At 38.4% G+C, this 20,064-nt stretch overlaps 1 protein-coding gene across 1 annotated transcript in view; it reads left to right on the top strand.

Moving 5' to 3' along the window:
* The window catches only part of CACNA1E (calcium voltage-gated channel subunit alpha1 E), a gene marked incomplete at both ends in the record, with an annotated part of 378,714 nt that overhangs the window by 146,388 nt on the left and 212,262 nt on the right, over window positions 1-20,064 (top strand). Inside the window, 3 exons of the mRNA XM_081322491.1 lie at window positions 869-972; window positions 3,217-3,369; window positions 7,275-7,456. Of these exons, the coding sequence (XP_081178617.1) occupies window positions 869-972; window positions 3,217-3,369; window positions 7,275-7,456 (439 nt within the window). The remainder of the gene's footprint in view (window positions 1-868; window positions 973-3,216; window positions 3,370-7,274; window positions 7,457-20,064) is intronic.

Raw genomic sequence — 20,064 nt, 5'->3', positions numbered from 1 at the left:
CCATCCTTACTCATGATTAACTTTGCATATTGCCTCCAAAGGGATTGTTGTGCAGCTGAGTTCCAAAAGATCCAATCAATTTCTTTTCCACAATTAAAAATGCCTAAGGTGACAGATGGAAACCATTATTAAACCACACTAAAGCAAAGTCAGTACTGTACACACACTATGCATCTCAAAAGGCAACCTTTGATGTATCTTTCATCACCTAACTTTCCTAGAATTTCAGGCCAATATGTAGCATTTCCAACATATTTGTTGACCATCAGCTTGTATTACTGCAGAATATGTTCCATGTACAATATGGAACGTTTAGTACCTAATTTATAGCCCCAGACTGGCAGGTATCCAGCATTTCAAACTTTGGGGCTTTTGGGGGGAGAGGGTGTTCAAAGGATAGAAGTGGTATCTTAAAATTATAGAGACTAACAGTAGCAATAATACCCCTTCAACCCTTTTTTAATTTCCACAAAATTGGGCTGCTTTTTTTAGGGTTAAGGGGCAATAGCCTTGAGAATTGTGCCTTTCTCGGGTATTTTGCTAAATACCCAAGACTTTCCTGTTCAAGCATCTTGGTAAGGATCTGATGTATTGAATTTACAACTCCTAATTCTAACACAAGGCACAGACTGAACTAGAAAATGTGAGTTCTAAAGCTAGTGTGCATTTTTTAAAATTGCTGCTCTGCTAAGATTAGGCTAAGAAATAGTTGTTGACTCACAGCATAGGGTAAGGTGCACCAATTCCAGCTGTCAGGTGCCTGGTGCGTGTTACGCCTCCTCCTGCAGGGAGGGAGGGAGACTGGCAGGCATATGTGCATTACCCAAGAGCTATGTTTAGTAACTTGTCTCTTCCTGTTTGTTTCTAGCATCCTTGCAACAGCAGGAGCACATTTTAACACCCATGTGGACCTGCGGACTCTGCGGGCGGTACGCGTGCTCAGACCCTTGAAGCTTGTCTCAGGCATTCCTAGTAAGCATCTGGTTTATCTCCACCACCTTGCCCTACTGTTGTTCTCCTTCCTTGCAGAGCAGTGTTGGTGTTTCCAATGGGCATCTTTATTTCCTGTAGGGGTATTCTGTTAGAATCCGGACATTTGTATACAATTCTAGACTGACATTTAGGAAATAAAGTGACATTAAATAAAAATATTGATATTAAATAAAATATATTTTCAACTACCAGAATACCAGGCTTCAAGTTCCTTTAATCCTGAGATTCAGGAAGGCTTTTGTTAGATCAGTAAACTAAGTGGGGTGGGGGAAAACTGACTTGGTTAATTCTGAATATACTTATAAGGTAATGCTGAAAAAGGAGAATGCTGAGAAGATGTGGCCTTAAAAATTAGTATCTCATCTATTTCTCATGTGTTTAGAATACTATATGCATATATAATTACTTGGTGAGCTTAGTTTTACCTGGAACAACAATGATTTTACCAGATTATCATATCAGTCCTGCCCAAATTGATCTGAAATCTAATGAATTAATTTTGACAGTTTAGCTGGCTCTGACAAAAAGGAGACATATTAAGGCAATCCAATAGTAAGGTGAGCTAATAAGCCATTAATCAGCCCTATGTGCTTTGAGAAGATTTCCAGTTTTACTCGATAACAGTTGCAGGTGGTCCTCATGTAACCACTTGTTCAGCAACTATTCCAATTTCCAATAGTGCTGAAAGAGTGATACTGGACCTTGAAGTTCTGGCTGTTGCATCTTTCCCACAGCCATGAGATTGCCATTGGCAACCTTCAACACTTGCTTCTGACAAGTGAAGTCAATGATGAAGCTGGGAGGAGGTCGCAAAGCTTGTCCACCTATTCGTGCTCTTAACAATGGTGTGGAATTCACTTAATGATGGCAACCAGAACTGCCATGGCTAAGTGGCACTATCATGTGATGTTGCGCTTTTCTGACCGTGTTGCTTAGCAACATAAATTCCAATTGCAATTGCCATAGTTAACTGAGGACTACCTGTACTTCTTTGCACTAAGGAAAAAAAGCCAGAATTTTTATTTTGGATTCAGAGGAAATTCCTGAGAACCAATATTGTACAAGGACTAAAGTATTGGAATTGCATTGGGGAAACACAGGTTTTAGTTTACCCTCATCCATGAACATTTACTGGGTGATTTATGGATAAGTTATTGTCTCTCAGCTCACAGTTAATTGGGGATAGGAAAATAGCACTTTGAGCTTCTGAATGAAAAGTGAGAGACCACCCTAATGAAGCAATCGTTACCAGTTCTGACTCAGCAATTTACAATTGTTCTGCATTGTGCTGCAAAATTCTCATCCGTTCATTTAAAATATACAATATGGTGGTTGAATCCAGAGCTACTGGTGACAAATAAAATATATTTGCCAAGGCTTGTATACCCTTTGAAGAGCAACATGCAGATATATTTGTTTCTCAATTATTTGGGAAAGAGTCTTTTCTTTTCAGTTATATTGATTTGTGCTTCTTAGATTGTAAGCCGCCCTGAGTCTTCGGAGAAGGGCGGGATATAAATGGGATTAAAATAAATAAAAAATAAATATTCATTTATTAATTTTACAAGTACAATGAAAGAAAAAAAGATAAGGAATGAATGAATGAATGAATGAATGAATGAATAAGAGATAAAAACGTTTACAAACTTTAGAAAAGTACTGTAGGTACAAAGGTTTCAAAATGACATTTATATACATCGGCATATTACAATATTTTTGATCCATTTAGATTTATGTTGATACAAATGTAAACTGGTATTAAAATTAGATTATTATGCCACAATGATCAGCTGTAACTAGAATAAGCTGAAGAAAGGAAATCACAATAATTTTTGCTTGATCTAGAAAATTTGGCAAATGTAACAAATCATTAAAAATTGAATATTGCAATCTTACATTAGAGAAAACCTAAACTTTAGAAAACTTTGGATGAAAGAGAGTATTTTTTCTGGGGAAAAAAATTGGGAAGTTTCTTCTAATGGGAAAGAACTTGCTCCTTTGGGAGATGAATATTTGCTTTCTTCTCCTTCAGTGACGAGATTTGCCTGCCTGCTAGAGCTTTGTCTTCCCTTGATTCTAATATTGCATTTGCCAGACCATAACAATTTTTCTGAACGTGTTTCACAGTATGACACTTCCTTGTCTCTCTGCTTCTCCCAAAGGAATAATGTGCTGATTGGTGCTTCTTTTTACTTGCACTTTTCTCCTTTTCCTTTTCTCAAGGTTTACAGATTGTACTAAAGTCCATCATGAAGGCAATGGTGCCTCTGCTTCAGATTGGTCTCCTTCTCTTTTTTGCAATCCTGATGTTTGCCATTATCGGCCTGGAATTTTATAGTGGAAAACTACATCAGGCTTGCTATGTAAACAATTCAGGTAAGAGGTATTTCCTGTCCCCCCTCTGATTTCATTCTAGCCCTGGAATTTTAAAATATAGCTATGGATCTAATTACCCTACGAAGATTTGTTCTGTAGGTCTGAACATGTCCTCTGGGGCAAAAATACTTACTGTAATTTAAGCAGCAGAAAACAAAACATGATTTTTGTTGTTGTTGTTTCCCCATGGTCTGTTAACCATGAATCTTGAATACTTCTGTTCACACGTTTGTGTTTCATGCTAACTCCTGATGATACAAGGCAAAATAGCAGAAAAATAAAATCCAGATTAAACTGTCCTTTTTTGCTTTTCTTTCTAGACTTCTCATTTGTTCCTGGCAATAGTATCTTTCCACACCCAGGCCAGATCTTCTCTAATCACAAGATGTAAGAGCAGCTCAAACCTTTAACTGTCACATGAAAAAATAAAATAAAGAATTAATATTTAAATATTTTTTAAATTTCAGAATTTTTTTAGTATAGTATGGTGTAGTGCAGTGTAGTGTAGTACAGTACAGTATAGTAATATACAAATAAACAGCCTACATGGAAGACCACAAGTGCTCCATCAAATTCATAGACAAAACCCTCTCACAATTACTGTTTTTAAGCCAGGTCTCACCCTATCTGTATTTGTACCTTTGATTTTTTCCTGCCAAAATGTAAGACTGCTTTTCTCCACACTGAAACTCAATTTGCTGAATAGGGCTCATTGTTCAAGTTTGTCTAGATCTTTTTGGATCCTGAGTTTGTCTTAAAGGGTCTTGGCTACTCCTGACAATTTGGTGTTATCTGCAAATTTGATGAGTTCCCTTCAGTTCCCTCAACTAAGTCATTTATGAAGATGTTGAAGAGTACTTCACAACCCTTGCAAAGACAGAACATAAATCTGTATCACTTTTTCCTATTTGTTATTCCCTTTCCACCTACCCCTATATACATATTTCTGGCAACTTTTTTCCTTAATTTAATTTAAATTTTTATTTATCTCATTTGTTTATTTTAACCCTGAGTAATTTTTTGAATTATCAGGTAGTCAGCACCAAGAAAGATGTTTGTATTCGGAGAGATCTATATTTTTCCCCATTTTTTAAAAATGGATGCCATTCCTTATGGCCAAAGTTAAAATGCTAGATTTGGAAACAAAATCTAATGCTGGGTTTTGCTAAACCTCCGTGAAGGAGATATGGTGTGTTTCAGTGTGCTAACTAAAGAGATACCTTCTTCTTTGGATTTTTGCAATAAAAAAAGCTATAGAACTGTAATACTTTTCTTAAGATCAACTGAACTATCACAATCATCACAAATACTATGCACAACTCCGAAAGAAATCTATTTCAGTTTAGCTATTTTTAATTTTTTACAAAACTTTCCCCCCCAATCTAGTGGAAAGTTGGAAAAAATATGCAGAGATGCTCGGGAACTGTCTATGAGCGTATTCATTCTCTAATGTCAAACTCACGACATCATGTGATGTCGTGTGACGTATCGGAGCTTTTTCCCCATTGCCGGCAATGGGGTGGGCGCGGTTTCATCGCGACGCGTCCGGCCTGCGGGCCGGCAGTTCTAAACAGTGAAAAAAACAGAACCAGATTTGGGGTAGGGGGAGAAATCAGCAAAAAAAAAAGTTCCAAGTTTGAAGATAAGCCCAATCAAGCTGGGGACTGCAGAAAAAAAATACTTGCAAATTGTGGGATTTATGTTTTCCAGCCTTTTTCAAGAAGGATAGAAGTGGTAAGATTTGGGAATGATTTATTTGAGGGTCTCTTTCACTAGAATGATAAAGACAGGTGAGCATGCTCTCCTTCTTCATTCTCCCATACATATATGATCAAGACTGGGCTTAGCCCTAAAACAATACTTTATATTTGGACAAAATTTCCAAACTTCTACCTCAGTGAATCCATTTGCTGAAAAATTTCAGCTAAAAAAATCTTTATTCTTCTATGAATACACCTCTGTTGCAGAGTTGCTCAGAGCCAGCTTAAGATAAATCACTGACCTCATTAATACTTGATATGACCTGATAAGGCATCTTAACATTGAATGATGAGGCTACTGTGAAGATAAGGGAGAACATCTTTCTTATTCCTTGATCATGGATTGTGTGCCATGAAGTCATTTTCAGAGGTGACTACTTAGATAGAACTTCTTCATGAGGACCCATACCTAAACTATTCTTTGAAGTATCTCAGTGGTGTGCTCACTGTCACTATATCATAGTCCAGCTATCTTGCTGCTGGTTGTTCAGTGCTGATCTAGTTCCATTTTCTAGTACTAGAAGGTCTTGTAAATAAGAAGTATTTTCTAAGGTACCTTGGATGTTGACATCTCTTTTCACATTCAACTTTAAGAACTTTTTAGGTTCATTCCATGTTTCTTCTGGTTCTCTATCAATGAGCAAATAGCATGTTGTTTCTCAGTAGCATCCAAACTGAGGGGCCCATCATCCAGCACTATATTGTCAATCATTTTATATATTTTCTATTCACATGGTTTTCTTGGTAAAATGCAGGAGTGGTTTATCATTGCCTTGTCCCATGCAATGTACACTGATGCCTTTACCATTGTCACTAAAGTGGGCATCTGTCTCTGGAATCTTTCTGTTCTGTACCAGCCTGCTACCGGCCCTGCAGAGAAGGCAGGGACAACCCCTTTACAAACGGCAAGAGGCTGGAATTACGCCTGCCAAACTTATTCACATAAAACAGAGCAAGACAAGACACCAACCATAAAACACGAGCTAAGAAGCAGGAACAATCCAAGTGGTTGCCTTCAGCAAACCAGCCCTCCCACACATTCCCCTTAAATACAGTTCAGGGCGTGGCCTCTCTGTGCCTCCTTCCAAGGTGCCCCATTGCCTTCCTCTGTTTACTCCTGACTGACTGCCTCCTGCGTCGGGCGTCCTTTAACAGGGCCAGCTGTGGGTCATCTTCATCCACGCTGTCAGGCTCACACAGCTGGGTCTGCATCGTGACCAGATGAGAGGGGCCTTGCTGGGGGCTCTCATCAAGCTGTCCAATCCCCTCAGCAAGCTCTTCAACACCCCCCTCCTCCTCCTCTGAGTCGTCTGACCCAACTGCCGAACCCACAGGCTGACCCTGAATCACAACACTTTCTTTATCTTTGCTGCCCATTATAGCTGCCTGCTTGGACAGTTGGGATAACCTTCAAGCCTTGGGTGACCCTGCTGGGAATATGCAGTCTTGGCATACACTTCCAATGTTCTTCACTCATCTAAGAAACCCACGAGGAGGCAGCACAGCAGAACTGGAGGGGTGTGTGCATTTGCTACTTACTTACCTTAGGAATAAGCAATGTCCAAAAGTAGTGACCAGAAGCAGAACATGCTTATATATGCTCTCCTTTAGGGCCATTATTCTTCCTGATAGCCATCAATACTAACTAAGAAGAAAGGTTCAGTACAATGGTCAGGTGCAAAGATCATATTACTGCTTCTACCATTTCATGATCATAATGGTAAGCAGGAAGCTAAGAGCTAAGAATGCCAAAGATCAGCAGTTCCTTGGATCTTGGCAGTGTGAACACCTTTGATACTGACCTAGCTGATCACCATGCAAGGAACCCAAACTTTCCTGGAAGAGAGGAACTATAGATATTCAGTGTCATGCAAAGATTGCAATGCTAGACTTGGACCAGGTAGCTGGATAATTGGGGCCAATTGTTCTTTCTCAAGCCAGCCCACTTCACAATGTTTTTATGCTGGTAATTTGGGGGTAGGGGAAATCCTTATGTTCTTCACCTTGTGCTTTTCAAGGAAAAGGCAAGATATAAATAAAATAAATACATATAGAAGCCTCCTGTTTTATTGTAACTTTCTTGGTCGACATTGCTCCTTTACATATATGTATCTTAAAAATGATTTCACCTCTGTCTGACTGCAGGTGAATTACAAGAGCTGGACCCACCACATCCCTGCGGGGTGCAGGGATGCCCTGCAGGTTATGAATGCAGAGACTGGATTGGTCCCAATGATGGGATAACTCAGTTTGACAACATCCTCTTTGCTGTGTTGACTGTCTTCCAGTGCATTACCATGGAAGGATGGACTACAGTGCTGTACAATGTGAGTAAAACAAGTGAGGAAATAGAGGGCTGGTGCACAATTACTTCATTGGGTATTGTTTCTGATTGGTTACAATTGACTAATCATTTCATTTCATTTCATTTCTCACTGTATCTCATATGAGCACTATGTTTGAATTCTTAGATTCTCATGCATTATTTTAAAAAACAACACTTATCCTTTTAACCATAACTTTGGATACAGTAACACCAGATTGGCATCCAATTTCCAAATGTTATCAGTTCAAATAACATTTATTGTTTGCGATATACTTGTATAAATCTTATCCTACTAATTTCCAGACAAAAGCTATTGACCGTTATGGTCTGATCCATCTGAGCCACAGATCTTGGCAAATCATTTGTCTGCCAGCATCCACTTACAGAATAATAAAATCCCACCCTGCATATCAAGGTACCATTTTGTGGTATTGTATCATGATATCAATTCTATTGAAAAGTTACTGTATAATTTTCACTCCTTTTCAGCTGCTGCAAAGAGTCCTTACCACTTCTTTCAGGACTATCACTGTTGTTTCTAATCATTAATCTGAAAGAATCAGTTTTAATACCTGAACTTGAGTAGATATTTTTTTTCTTTCTTTTTCCACCTTTGCTATATGGCATGCTCTAGAAACCTGTACGGCTGCTGTCAAAATATTGGTCAAGCAGGAACTCACAAGGCATATAAGTTTATAACAGAAATTAAGCTTCTGACAGAGTAAATCTGTTGCAGGCAAGCAGAGTTGGTAATTATCTAAATGAAGGCTTTGCAGCATTCTCCATCAAATTTTTCTTGTCCTTTCCCATTGCCTCCTCCCCTTCCTTGTCATGAACTGCACTACTCTGTGTATTGAAGCAGAATAATTGCATTATAAGTACTTGACATAACTCCTATAGGAATTTGATCGTGTAACTGTGCTTAAAGGCCTGGCAGACGCCCATGAGTGAGGTAGGCAGTGAGAAGAATATCGCTTTGAATGATGGTGTTGAACTTCAGGCATAGTGGCGATCCTCTCCCTGTTGGAGAGGATCCTGGATTATCAAGTCCTGGATTAATACATTCCCAGTTTTTTAACTGGGAAACAAAACTCTCGATTCTTGGTTCTTGCTACCTGTGCATATAGCTACAAATATCAGTCCTTGGCAATTTGGCAGAATTATTGTAGAGCAGGAGTGTCAAACTGCCAGCCCACAGGCTGGTTGCATCATTCGGAGGCTGTACCCAACCCAGCTCCGGCAATGCAAAAAAAGTCTCTACATCACGTGAGGCGGCAAGTTTGATACCCGTGCTGTAGAGATTAATGATTAGGGTTCTGTCTGCATGTGAGAGACAGAGAGATTGCACTCTGACATGCTGCTTTCAGGTTTGAGACTAGAAGTAAAATGATGTTAAAATATGTTTATTATGCTTTATTTATTTGATTTTAAGACTTTTTCCTTAGAACAGTACTTGGGCAGAAAAAGGATTATGAACACAAACTCTGTACACTGCATCTTCTCTAATATGTCAACTAGGGTGGCTGACTTTTGGCTTCTCCCTCAGGAGCTGGACCAGGAGGTTCATGGAGCTGTCATAATGCAGTGAATTTATTTGGACCGTCAATATTATTTTTTAACTTAAGTAATATTTAATTACTGTGTGCTGTTTTTAGTTTTGTTTGCCACCCAGAGTTCCTTCTAGTAGATGGAGAGCCAAATAAATTTGTTAAATAAATAAATAAAGCTACAAAAGTGGACAGCAGAAAAAAGATACAGAAACTCTAGCTCTTTGTGACCATATAATAGATACCAGAAGTTTTGGAAGACTGATATAGGAATGATAACATACAAAGAAATATAGAAACAGCAGAAACATTGCATTAAGAGCCATGGTGGCACAGTGGCTAGAATGTACTATTGCAGGCTAATTCTGCCACCTGCCAGGAGTTCGATTGTGACTCAGCCTTCCATCCTTCTGAGGTCAGTAAAATGGGGATCCAGATTATTGGGGACCAAAAATTAGAGAGTGCTATTGCTAAGTACTATTACTATTGCTATTCCATGAGTTTAATTCCCAGATAAATACATTTCTGTTATGCCAGGAATGGACCTATTAGCTCATGTAAACTAGAGATGAAACTGGAGAAGAATTCCTTTGTGTATAGAAAGTCCTCATTTAGTGATTTCCTTGTACAGACAATGTTTGCAGTTATGATGCTAATGAAAAAATAACTTTGCTACTGATCCTCACATTAATAACTTCTGCAGGTCTGTAAAATAAAAGAAAGCTGAAGTAAGATTACAAGAATAGTGTCATTGACCAGACTAAGCCTGAGGGAGGAGTCAAACATGTCATCATTCTTGAATCCTTTTGCTTCCACAAGAGATCTAAGTCCAGCCCACCTTGAATTCTATTAACTTATTTACTACCACTTTGCTTTGTCCATTAGTAGTTCAATTCTTGTAGAGAACTTAAGCTTACAATAAATCCTTATGATCATTTGAACTGCCTAGGTTTCCTGATTTCCATGCTTGACAGATTGGCATGATTTCACTTAGCAGCTGCTTCATTTAACAACCAAATTGCAAGTCCCTATTGTGGTTGGTAAATGAGGACTACCTGTATCCAGTTTCTCTCTATGACAGGAAGAATCAGTCCTTAATCAGTCGCTATAGACGGACTAGTTTCACTCTCTTTCCATTCTACTTGATACTTTGTCTATGGAATTAATGAATGAAATGAATTTTTGTTTGTGAAAGTTTTCCACTGATGGTGCATCCTGATTTTCCAAAGTCCTCATTTGTATAGAAGGTTTCCATGGATAATCTTTTGATGGGGGAGTGAAAAGAGGAAGCAGTGAGGTCCTCTTTTTTCTTCCATTTCTCATCTTCTGCCCATTAGGAGGATTATTCCCTACATTGATAAGTAATTTCCTTAGAGAGAAACTTCATCTTCCTTTCCAGTAAATGCAGTAACTCCATATTTTGAAAACTGAGATTTGCAGGCAAAATTTTCATTGCCAAAACTCAAACATTGTACCGTATGTGTACTGTATATTGAATGGGGCAATTTAAGTATATTTGAATGGGGCTATTTTGAGACTGGAGCAATACCATTTCTGCTTTGACATATTCCAAGTAATGCTATTTCTGTTTAGAACTGCATAGAGTGGGTAGTTTGGATGACTAGAGGAAGAAAGTAATATTTTTCTAAAATAATTCATCTCAGTGTTATTTTTATACTTTACATTTTTACCAGAGTGGTTTTTTTTGTATATAAATGTAAAATAACTGTAAATGGAATATAATGTCCTCTTTTCACATTCATTATTTGACTTTTCTATCTTTGCTTATAATTCCCATTAATAATTACTCATCCATTTATGACTTGTTAACTCTGCTCTAGACGAAATAGATACAAAACATATAATTACATACAGTAAGTCATCCAACTGGGGAAGAAACTCAAACTGCCTCTATTCATCAGATGGAAATTCTCAGCTAGACTGTCAGTTACTTTGACTTTAAGAAAAACTGCAAAAATTGTGTTTTCTTTTTGCAGAAACTCTTAACGTGTTTTACATTGACCTTAAATGTACTTGATGGGCATTTTGGTTAAAGTGGAAAAAATATTATGGTTTTGAAAAACTGGGAGGAGGAGTGATTTCTGGAAGGATTAAAATGATACATGCAATGAATTTATTCACATTTCAGGCAAACCCATAGTTTTCCCTGATTTCTCTTTCCCCTGTTAAATTCATCATTTGTAATTGCATTGAATCGATCTATCTACTGTATATGCTACTAAAACTGTCATTCCTATAAACTTTAACTGGGGTGAAATGGTGAATCACAGGGCAACAATTTTTGAACCAAGGTACCTCAAATGTGCTAATTTACAGAATGCATATAAAATTGACTCCCATTGAACTGAACTTTGGCAAATTTTATAAATCTTATCATAAAACAGTTTACGATTACAAAGAGCACAAAACACTCCTGTGCTGCTATACAATTCAACATGAGCTATTTTTCAAAGCAGATAATCAAAACTTTTCTAGTGAAGGCAGTGCATTAGAAGTTGGTCACTGTTAAAGGTATTGAGGAAGCTGATAATAGAATATCTCTGAAAGAATGACTCGACGAGTCATGGGTTATCTAATGTAACATGTATTCAACATCTGTGCTTTCAAGCACTGCTTCTTCTCAAAGGATTTGCAATCGACTGGAGTCTTACTTGGGCAGGAGATTGAGGTGTGATTGATTTGTTGAAATTGAATGCATCACTTCACTCTAAAGTAGGAGACACAATTTCTGCTACATGTAGAAATTCTATGCAAGTAAAGAATTGTAAATAAAAAAAAGATATATTAGCATGTCTACTTCCAGTGCTAGCAGTCCCTAGTGGGACCTATTAAATCAATCTAAAGACCAAACAACACTGTATGGCTAGTTTTCAAAATGCCAGAGGGTGGGGGCCATATAGGGAGAGAGTATTTCATAAAATGGGTATTGCTGCTACCTAAGCACTTTGATGGTAGCACACTCATGAAACAAGAAAAAACTTGGATTTCTAGAATGTCTTTATTGCTAACTGAGTAACTTAACAGAATCTTAAAAGCCTGCCAAAGCAATTCTCCAAATCATTTTATATTTAGAAAATGTAAGGTGGGGTTCGGGAGAGATAAGGTGAGTCTTTCTTACACTTTTCCCCCTCTTGGTCTAAGAAAGTTTTTCTGCAATAATCCTATTCCCTTTCCCACATTTGAAGGGTCTGGTGGACATTCCATCACAGTGGCAAGCCTATTGCTGGCTTATACCCTATGAACCAGCCATAGATGGTGACCTGCCATAGTCCCTCTCCTGGTGACCAGATCAAATGGGTAGATTCAGTTGCCTAATGTCTCCTGGTGCTGCAGAAAGCTTCATAAAGGTGATAACCAGGAGTTTGAATTGTGTCCAGGCAGCTTTTGGCAATTTATAATGTGACTTCAAAATGGGTGCTAGTCTAGCTCAGTAGAGTTATACATCACATTTTCTACAAATGCAGCCTCCAGATTTTCTCCAAAGGTAACCCCTTATAGAATGCATGGATTATAACTGGTACACTAGCCAAGGACAGATAAAGATTTCCTGGCTATAACTTCCACATTAGTAAAAGCTGAGAGTTGGGAGAACTTGTAATTTATGAATCAACTCCTTTGGGTGTTCCAGACTGCCCTGATATCTACAGATAGTCCTTGTTCATCTGCCTCAGTTAAAGCAAAATTGTAGCTGAGAGAGAGAGAGAAAGAGAGAGAGAGAGAGAGATGCTAATTACTGTTGCCTCAGTTAGATAAAGATCTATTTGTGCAGCAACACAAGCATTTTCATTCTAGCATGTGTTGTCAGTTGCAGAAATTTGACAGTAAGTGCATGCATTGGTCAAAAAATGATTTTTTAAATACCATTTACTACCATTTATTACTGCCATATTTGCAAATGGTTGCCTAATGAGGCAGTTAGTAGAAAAGGACAACTTGTATTGAAGATGGTCTTTTGAAGGATTTACTCTGAATTTGTTTCACCTATCCAAAACCTCACAGCCTCCAGGGACTGGTTCAAGGGTTGAATGGCACTTTCAGCTGGAATTGGAGGAGTGATGTGTAAGTGAGAGTCATCAGTATATTAATGACACATCACTCTGAACTGCCAAATGACCTCCCAATTTATTTCACATGGATGTTAAATTTCCTGGAGGAAGATGCTTAACACCAAGATAGCCCATATTGGAGATTCCAAGTGGTGTCTTCCACATTCACCAACTAGTAGTTAAACCACCATAAAATAATACCTCTGCCTCCCAACCCTTGTGGACAATCTAGAACAGGGGTGTCAAACTGCCAGCCCATGGGCCGGATGTGTCATGCCAAAACCACACCCACCCCAGTGCCGGCAATAGGAAAAAAGTCACGATACGTCGCAATACACCACGTGACGTTGCGAGTTTGACACCCCTGATCTAGAAGAAAACCATATGTAATGTTATAAAATGCTGCTGAAAGACAAATAGGACCATGAGATGCACTTCTTTTTTAAAAAAAATTCCATTTATATCCCGCCCTTCTCCGAAGATTCAGGGCGGCTTACAAGCTTAGCAGTAGCCTTCATTCTATGTATATGCCTGCTTATTAGGGCTTTCACACACACCCCAGCGGTATTATTACAAAGTCAGCTTATTGCCCCCAACAATCTGGGTCCTCATTTACCTACCTCAGAAGGATGGAAGGCTGAGTCAACCTTGAGCCTGGTGGGATGCGAACCTGCACTAATTGCAGGCAGCTGGTGTTACTTAAGGAGGTATTAGCCCACTGCTCCACCAAGGCTCTTCCCCCATCTAGGTCCCAGTGAAGATGATCAACCTAAGCAATCAATGCCATTCAGTGTATCTTCCCTTAAAAAGATCCAGATAATACATTTTACAGTATTTAGGATCTTCCATAGTTGATTTTCCAATAACTTTTCAATCAACTTTGCAAGAAGGCTGGAAGCTAAGCAAAAGTTGTCAAAAACAACTGGATTGAAAAAGGATTTTCTCAGACTACACTATAACCTCCTTCAGAATATTTTTCAGGTCTGGCTTCCAATGGAACAACCCCAAAGGTTCATGAGCACCCTGGGGCTGAATTTTTCATACTAGCATACATCAGGATGTCCCAAAAGTGCTTTTTCAAGAGGCCTGGACTTTTTTTCAAGAGGCACAAGAAAGTCCAGTTGCCTCTTGAAAAAGCACCTCTGGGACAACCATGACCTGGATGACTGAGAATTTCCATAGATATATTCATCAGGATGTTTCAACATCCTTGCATCATAAAATCAAAAGAACCCTGAACTGGTATACATAATGTATATACAGTATAGGCCAGTATAGTCTAGTAATTAATGCACCAGGCTAGAAACCAGGAGACTGTGAGTTTTAGTCTAGGCCAGTATAGTCTAGTAATTAATGCACCAGGCTAGAAACCAGGAGACTGTGAGTTTTAGTCCCATCTTAGCATAAAAGCCAGAGGGGTGACTTTGGATTAGTCACTCTCTCTCAGCCCAACTCACATCACAAGAGTTGTTCTTGTGTGGAAAATAGGAAGAGAAAGGAGTATTAGGTGTGTTAGCTGCCTTGATTTATTTATCAAAATAATAAATGAGAGAAATAAATTAAATGTAGCATATTTGGATGGTAATTTTTGCTGTTGATTTTAGGCTCATGAAACAATGAAATAGAACAACTTTCCCCCCCTTCATTTTGGTTGTTGTTATGGACGAGCTTAGTGGATCAAGAAAATCTGTTTCAGGATGAACTGCTTCCTTCTCAGGAAGGAGCTAGTAAGGTTTGATATAATTGATTGATTATGTGCTATCAAGTCATTTTTGAGTTCTAGAGACCACTGTTTGATCCAAAGTGTAGTATAATATACTATGGACTGATTTTTTTATTTGCGTCTTGGCATGTAAGCTTGTCTTCAGTACTGAAACAAACATATGGGAACACTATGCCAAGAGTTTGTGCACATGTTGCATATTTCATATGACAACACAGTTGCTCAGCCCAGCTGTAACTACATCTACTATGTTGCTGGGAAAACTAAACTTTGTATCACAACAGAAATCTGAGCTGTATTCCTCATTCAGTTGTTAGTTTAAAAGTAGTTTGAGAATATGCATGCAGATCAGAGTGTCATAAATCCTTTTAAAAACCCATAAGAACTGGAGTCCTAAAAATATAGGACTCTCTGATATCTTTGTATTATTTTTTTATCTGCAGTGATAACCATTATCTTGGCAAAAAGGAAAAAGAAATTAGGGAGAATAGAATGGAATAATAAATAGGAAAATTGCTTTAACCAGTCTTCCAGGATTTCTTGGAGACTACAAATTTTTGATTAATCTGATTAAGAACTCTGCTGTGGTGACACCCCTCTGCAATTCATTCTTTGTTAAGAAAGGCTGAATCACACCTGACTAAATAAATGCACATACATCCTTTTAATATGGGACGCGGTGGCTCAGTGGGTTAGGACGCTGAGCTTGTCGATCAGAAGGTCGGCAGTTTGGTGGGTCGAATCCCGAGTGCCGCGTAACAGAGTGAGCGTCTGTTACTCGTCCCAGCTTCTGCCAACCTAGCAGTTCGAAAGCACGTAAAAATGCAAGTAGAAAAATAGGGACCACTATGGTGGGAAGGTAACGGCATTCCATGCGCCTTTGGCGTCTAGTCATGTTGGCCACATGACCACGGAGATGTCCTCGGACAAGTGCTGGCTCTTTGGCTTTGAAACGGAGATGAGCACCGGCCCCTAGAGTTGGAAACGACTAGCACGCATGTGCGAGGGAACCTTTACCTTTACCTTTTTACATCCTTTTAATTTCATAAATCTCTATCTGAATCTTATGCAAACTGAGCATTTTGATGTTAAAAGTATACTAAGCAGACTTTGTTTCAGTAAGGCTTCTAAACATGTTGCCAGTGAATCTATATAATACTAAAATTCTCCTGTTTATCTATTTGTAACCTTCAGTTGGGCAAAATGGTGCAACATAGGGCAATAGTTTTTGAATTTGTGTACCTCAAATGGGCTAGCTTTAAGAATGCAACCAAAATCTGGGACCTGTCAAACTGAAACTTGGCAAAGTTTTGACAGCTTCACATGACCACCTGATCATTATTTTCAATTCTCCTTGTCAGCTTCCCACAAGCAAGATCAATGGGGAAGCAGCAGGAAGTCAGCTTCGACTCCCAGTGCTTTTTATGGTCATTCTGTTTCTTGGTTTAGGTAAGGAAATATCTCTGAAATGATAATCCAATAGGTCACAGGTTGTCTAGTTTCTCTTAAAGTGTAGTCAGAGGTAAAGGATTCTGCTGAAGAGGTTATGTCTGTAGGCATATAAGGAAATTTCAATAGGTTTTATTGAATATTAAATATACTGTACACAATTATTTCCAAGGCTAAAAGCAGTATTGGTAGTGGAAAAGTCACGATCTTGAAATCTGCCAGTAGAAACAATTATTTTTAAGGATAATTTATCTGAAATTCGCGTTGTTAGTAGAAAAGCCATGATTCTGAAGACTGCCATTATTCCCCATCAAGATATTTCTGAAACTCAAGCTTTAAAGGAAGCCCTTCTGAAATAACCCAAACAATGTATTTTATCAGATATCATTGAACCCTGTTAATTTCTCTCAAACATCTTCAAAAGTATATAAATAACAACATCGTGGAATGAAATAAAAATAAGCAAGAAAAGTTCATGGTTATGTTTAGGGCAGGAATGGATTTAATGTTGATCATAAAAAACAGTTTCTGTAAGGGGAGATGGGAATTCAGACTCTCATGCTTCAGTTACATTATCTTGTAACTAGTTAGTAGACCAAAATAATTTAGCATTGTCAGGATTTTCACACAAAAAGTTGCTGATTGGACAAAGTTCATGTAAAAAAAAAGACTATGAGAAATTGGATATGTTCACAAGCACATCTTCTCATAAGACAGAGACAGAGAATGTCACAGACTAGCACAACATGTTAATAAAAAATCTTATAATTGGAATTTCATGGATAGCAACTTTGCAAAAAAGACAGGAGATTGGCAAACCAAAGGCTGGTGGTTGGCATCTGCGCCTATGGGAATTAAGTTGAATGACACAGTTTCTCAGAGTAGAGATGTTAATTATGTTAACAACAAACAGCTACCTAAGAAGTAAAGGTTCCCCCACACATGCGTGCTAGTCATTTCCAACTCTTGGGGCCGGTGCTCATCTCCGCTTCAAAGCCGAAGTGCCAGCGCTTGTCCGAGGACGTCTCCGTGGTCATGTGGCCGGCATGACTAGATGCCAAAGGCGCACGGAACGCTGTTACCTTCCCACTGTAGTGGTCCCTATTTTTCTACTTGCATTTTTACGTGCTTTCGAACTGCTAGGTTGGCAGAAGCTGGGACGAGTAACAGGCGCTCACTCTGTTACGCGGCACTCGGGATTCGACCCGCCAAACTGCCGACGCTCAGCCTCTTAACCCACTGAGCCACTGCGTCCCTACCTAAGAAGTACAGGGCACAAAGGCATGGGAAGTATAGAAGAAAGCAGCACTAAAATTAAACTATGGCAGGTATAAATAGAGAATTGTATCTTCATACTAACAGAGAACAATCCACTATTTTAGTGGTTTCTTCCTACTGTACAATACACATTCTTATTTAATTGTGCCATACCATCTTTTGGAAAGGCTTAAGCCAAGTTTGATCCAAGAGATCATACTTGTCAAATCTTGCTTGGTCTGGAGTTTCTGCTGTCAGAAGGATTGTAGGATTATTAGCATGACTATGTTGGTTTTGGAAATGTAGAACCACATGAAACAGAAATCAACATATATTTTGAAGTGGTAAAACTAAATTGTTGCTACACTTTATGCAGTATCAAAATGCCACTTTGAAAGTGGCAAGCAGGAATTGTAGGTAAACAAATATGAGAGTTGTTAAGTTTTATTTGTCTTTTGTGCCCAGACAGAAACACATCTCTGCCTTTCCACTACCAATTCCTAGCAGGCTCATTATTTGCAGGCCTATATAAAAGGGTATTTTCATATCATATGTAAAATAATTAATATGATCCTGTATTAATGTTGCTTGCCTGAAAAATAAGTGAACAAATCCCCTTCAACTGGGATACAATATAGCAAGCAGAATAGCTTTATTTTCAATTAGATATTGTAGACCTTTATGACTTTCATTGGTGGTTGTTGGGCACACAGTACTCTGTTGTATTATGGAGTGGCTAAATGGATAATACCATTGTTCTATAGAAGTGTTGATCATGACTGCCAAGAATTTCTGTGGACAGATTCCAAACTGATCAAGGATGGATGGAACAAAAATCAGGTGATGAAATTTTTACAACATGCCACTATCACAAAATGTATCTTGTTTTACCTTGACAATATGAATCAAACCTTAGAAACAAACTTGATATTTGATAAGTATAGACCTAGCTGAACTGTGTCTCTGTGAACTGGGCTGAATCATAGCTAGGCTGGGCTCCAATTATAGTTATATCCATATAAACTACCAGAATGTACTGGCCTATTTAGATAGACAATAACAATAATCCAGACTCCTAGATCAGTATCTATATTCAACCTGCCAGTAATCTGATATTGTGCCAACCTGCTCACTTTTGCATATTTAAAAAAAAATCCTCTGAAATCTGAGTAGCAGTTATTCATCACAAAGTTAAGCTCAGAGTTTCCCTTTTAAGATGAAAATTATAACTCAGTTTTTTAATGTAAAACTAGGTTTAATATGTCTTAACTGAAGCTTCCCTGAGGACATTAGTACAATGTGCGTGGCTCTATTTTTTCTTGATTTTATTAAAAAACATTATATAGAAGCCTCAGTTGACCAAGGGCATGATGGGTAACAAAAGTAAATATTTATGGCTTATGGAAGATTACAACTTGGAATATAAGAGGACTATATGTAAAGAGCATGAATTAATGAATAAAAGGCAGGAAAAAAAATCTCAAATTCAGTTTTGAAACTAAAAGAAAGATGAAGGTTGCCTTGTTCTGTGGGCTGGAGATGATGAATACTTGCATGAAAGTGATGGTGTAGGTTTAATTATGAAGGAAAGGGCTTACAGATACAGATTTGTTGTGGGTGCATATGAAAGTAGAAATCCATAGGTTAGTAATATTTAATGTTTTGTTCCTATTTCAACAAAGTTATACTGCTGCTCAATAGAAGTGGGCAAAGATCAAAAAATAAAATCATGTAATAAAATCAGTTTAAAGAACCTAGTTGGAGGTCCCATAAAAATTTCCCTGACCACATAACAAATACACCCATTCAAAAGAGCCAATGTGCAAAGGTGTTTCCATATACTCATTTTTAATCTATGATTCTCAGCCAGGTGGAAGGTGGGCTAATATTTTTAAATACCAAAAAAATAAAAAAGATTTAAAAAACTCTCCTGTGGAGGTGCAAGAATGCCCACACCTAGAGAACCAGATGTATCTCAATCTTGTCAACTTTCAGATGGGTGTACTTCAGCTCCCAGAATTCCCCAGCTCCTGCTGAGCCCTCTGGGACAGAGTTTTTCAACCACAGCAACTCAAAGATGTGTGTACTTCAATTCCCAAAATTCCCCAGACAGTCAGAGATTAGAGATTCCTGAATAGAGGAATGAACTTTAACAAAAAGAAGGACTAGGGGTGACATGATAGCAGTGTTCCAATATCTCACGGGTTGTCACAAAGAGGGGAGTGTCGATCTATTCTCCAAAGCACCTGAAGGCAGGACAAGAAGCAACGGATGGAAACTAATCAAGGAGAGAACCAACCTAGAAACTTCCTGACAGTGAGAAAAATTAATAGGTGGGGCGACCTGCCTCCAGAAGTTGTGGGTGATCCATCACAGGAGGTTTTCAAGAAGAGATTGGACGACCATCTGTCTGAAATGGTATATGGTCTCCTGCTTGAGTGGGGGTGGGGGTGGACTAGAAAACCTCCAAGGTCCCTTCCAACTCTATTATTCTGTTATTCTTTTAACTTCACTATTTTGCTTTCTGAGAAAGAGATGCTGTGCTTGCTATGCCACTGTTTTGTGA

Source organism: Vipera berus (genome assembly GCF_964194415.1).
Source record: "Vipera berus genome assembly, chromosome: 3".
NCBI lineage: Eukaryota > Metazoa > Chordata > Lepidosauria > Squamata > Viperidae > Vipera > Vipera berus.
This window is presented reverse-complemented; position numbering and strand designations above follow the sequence as displayed.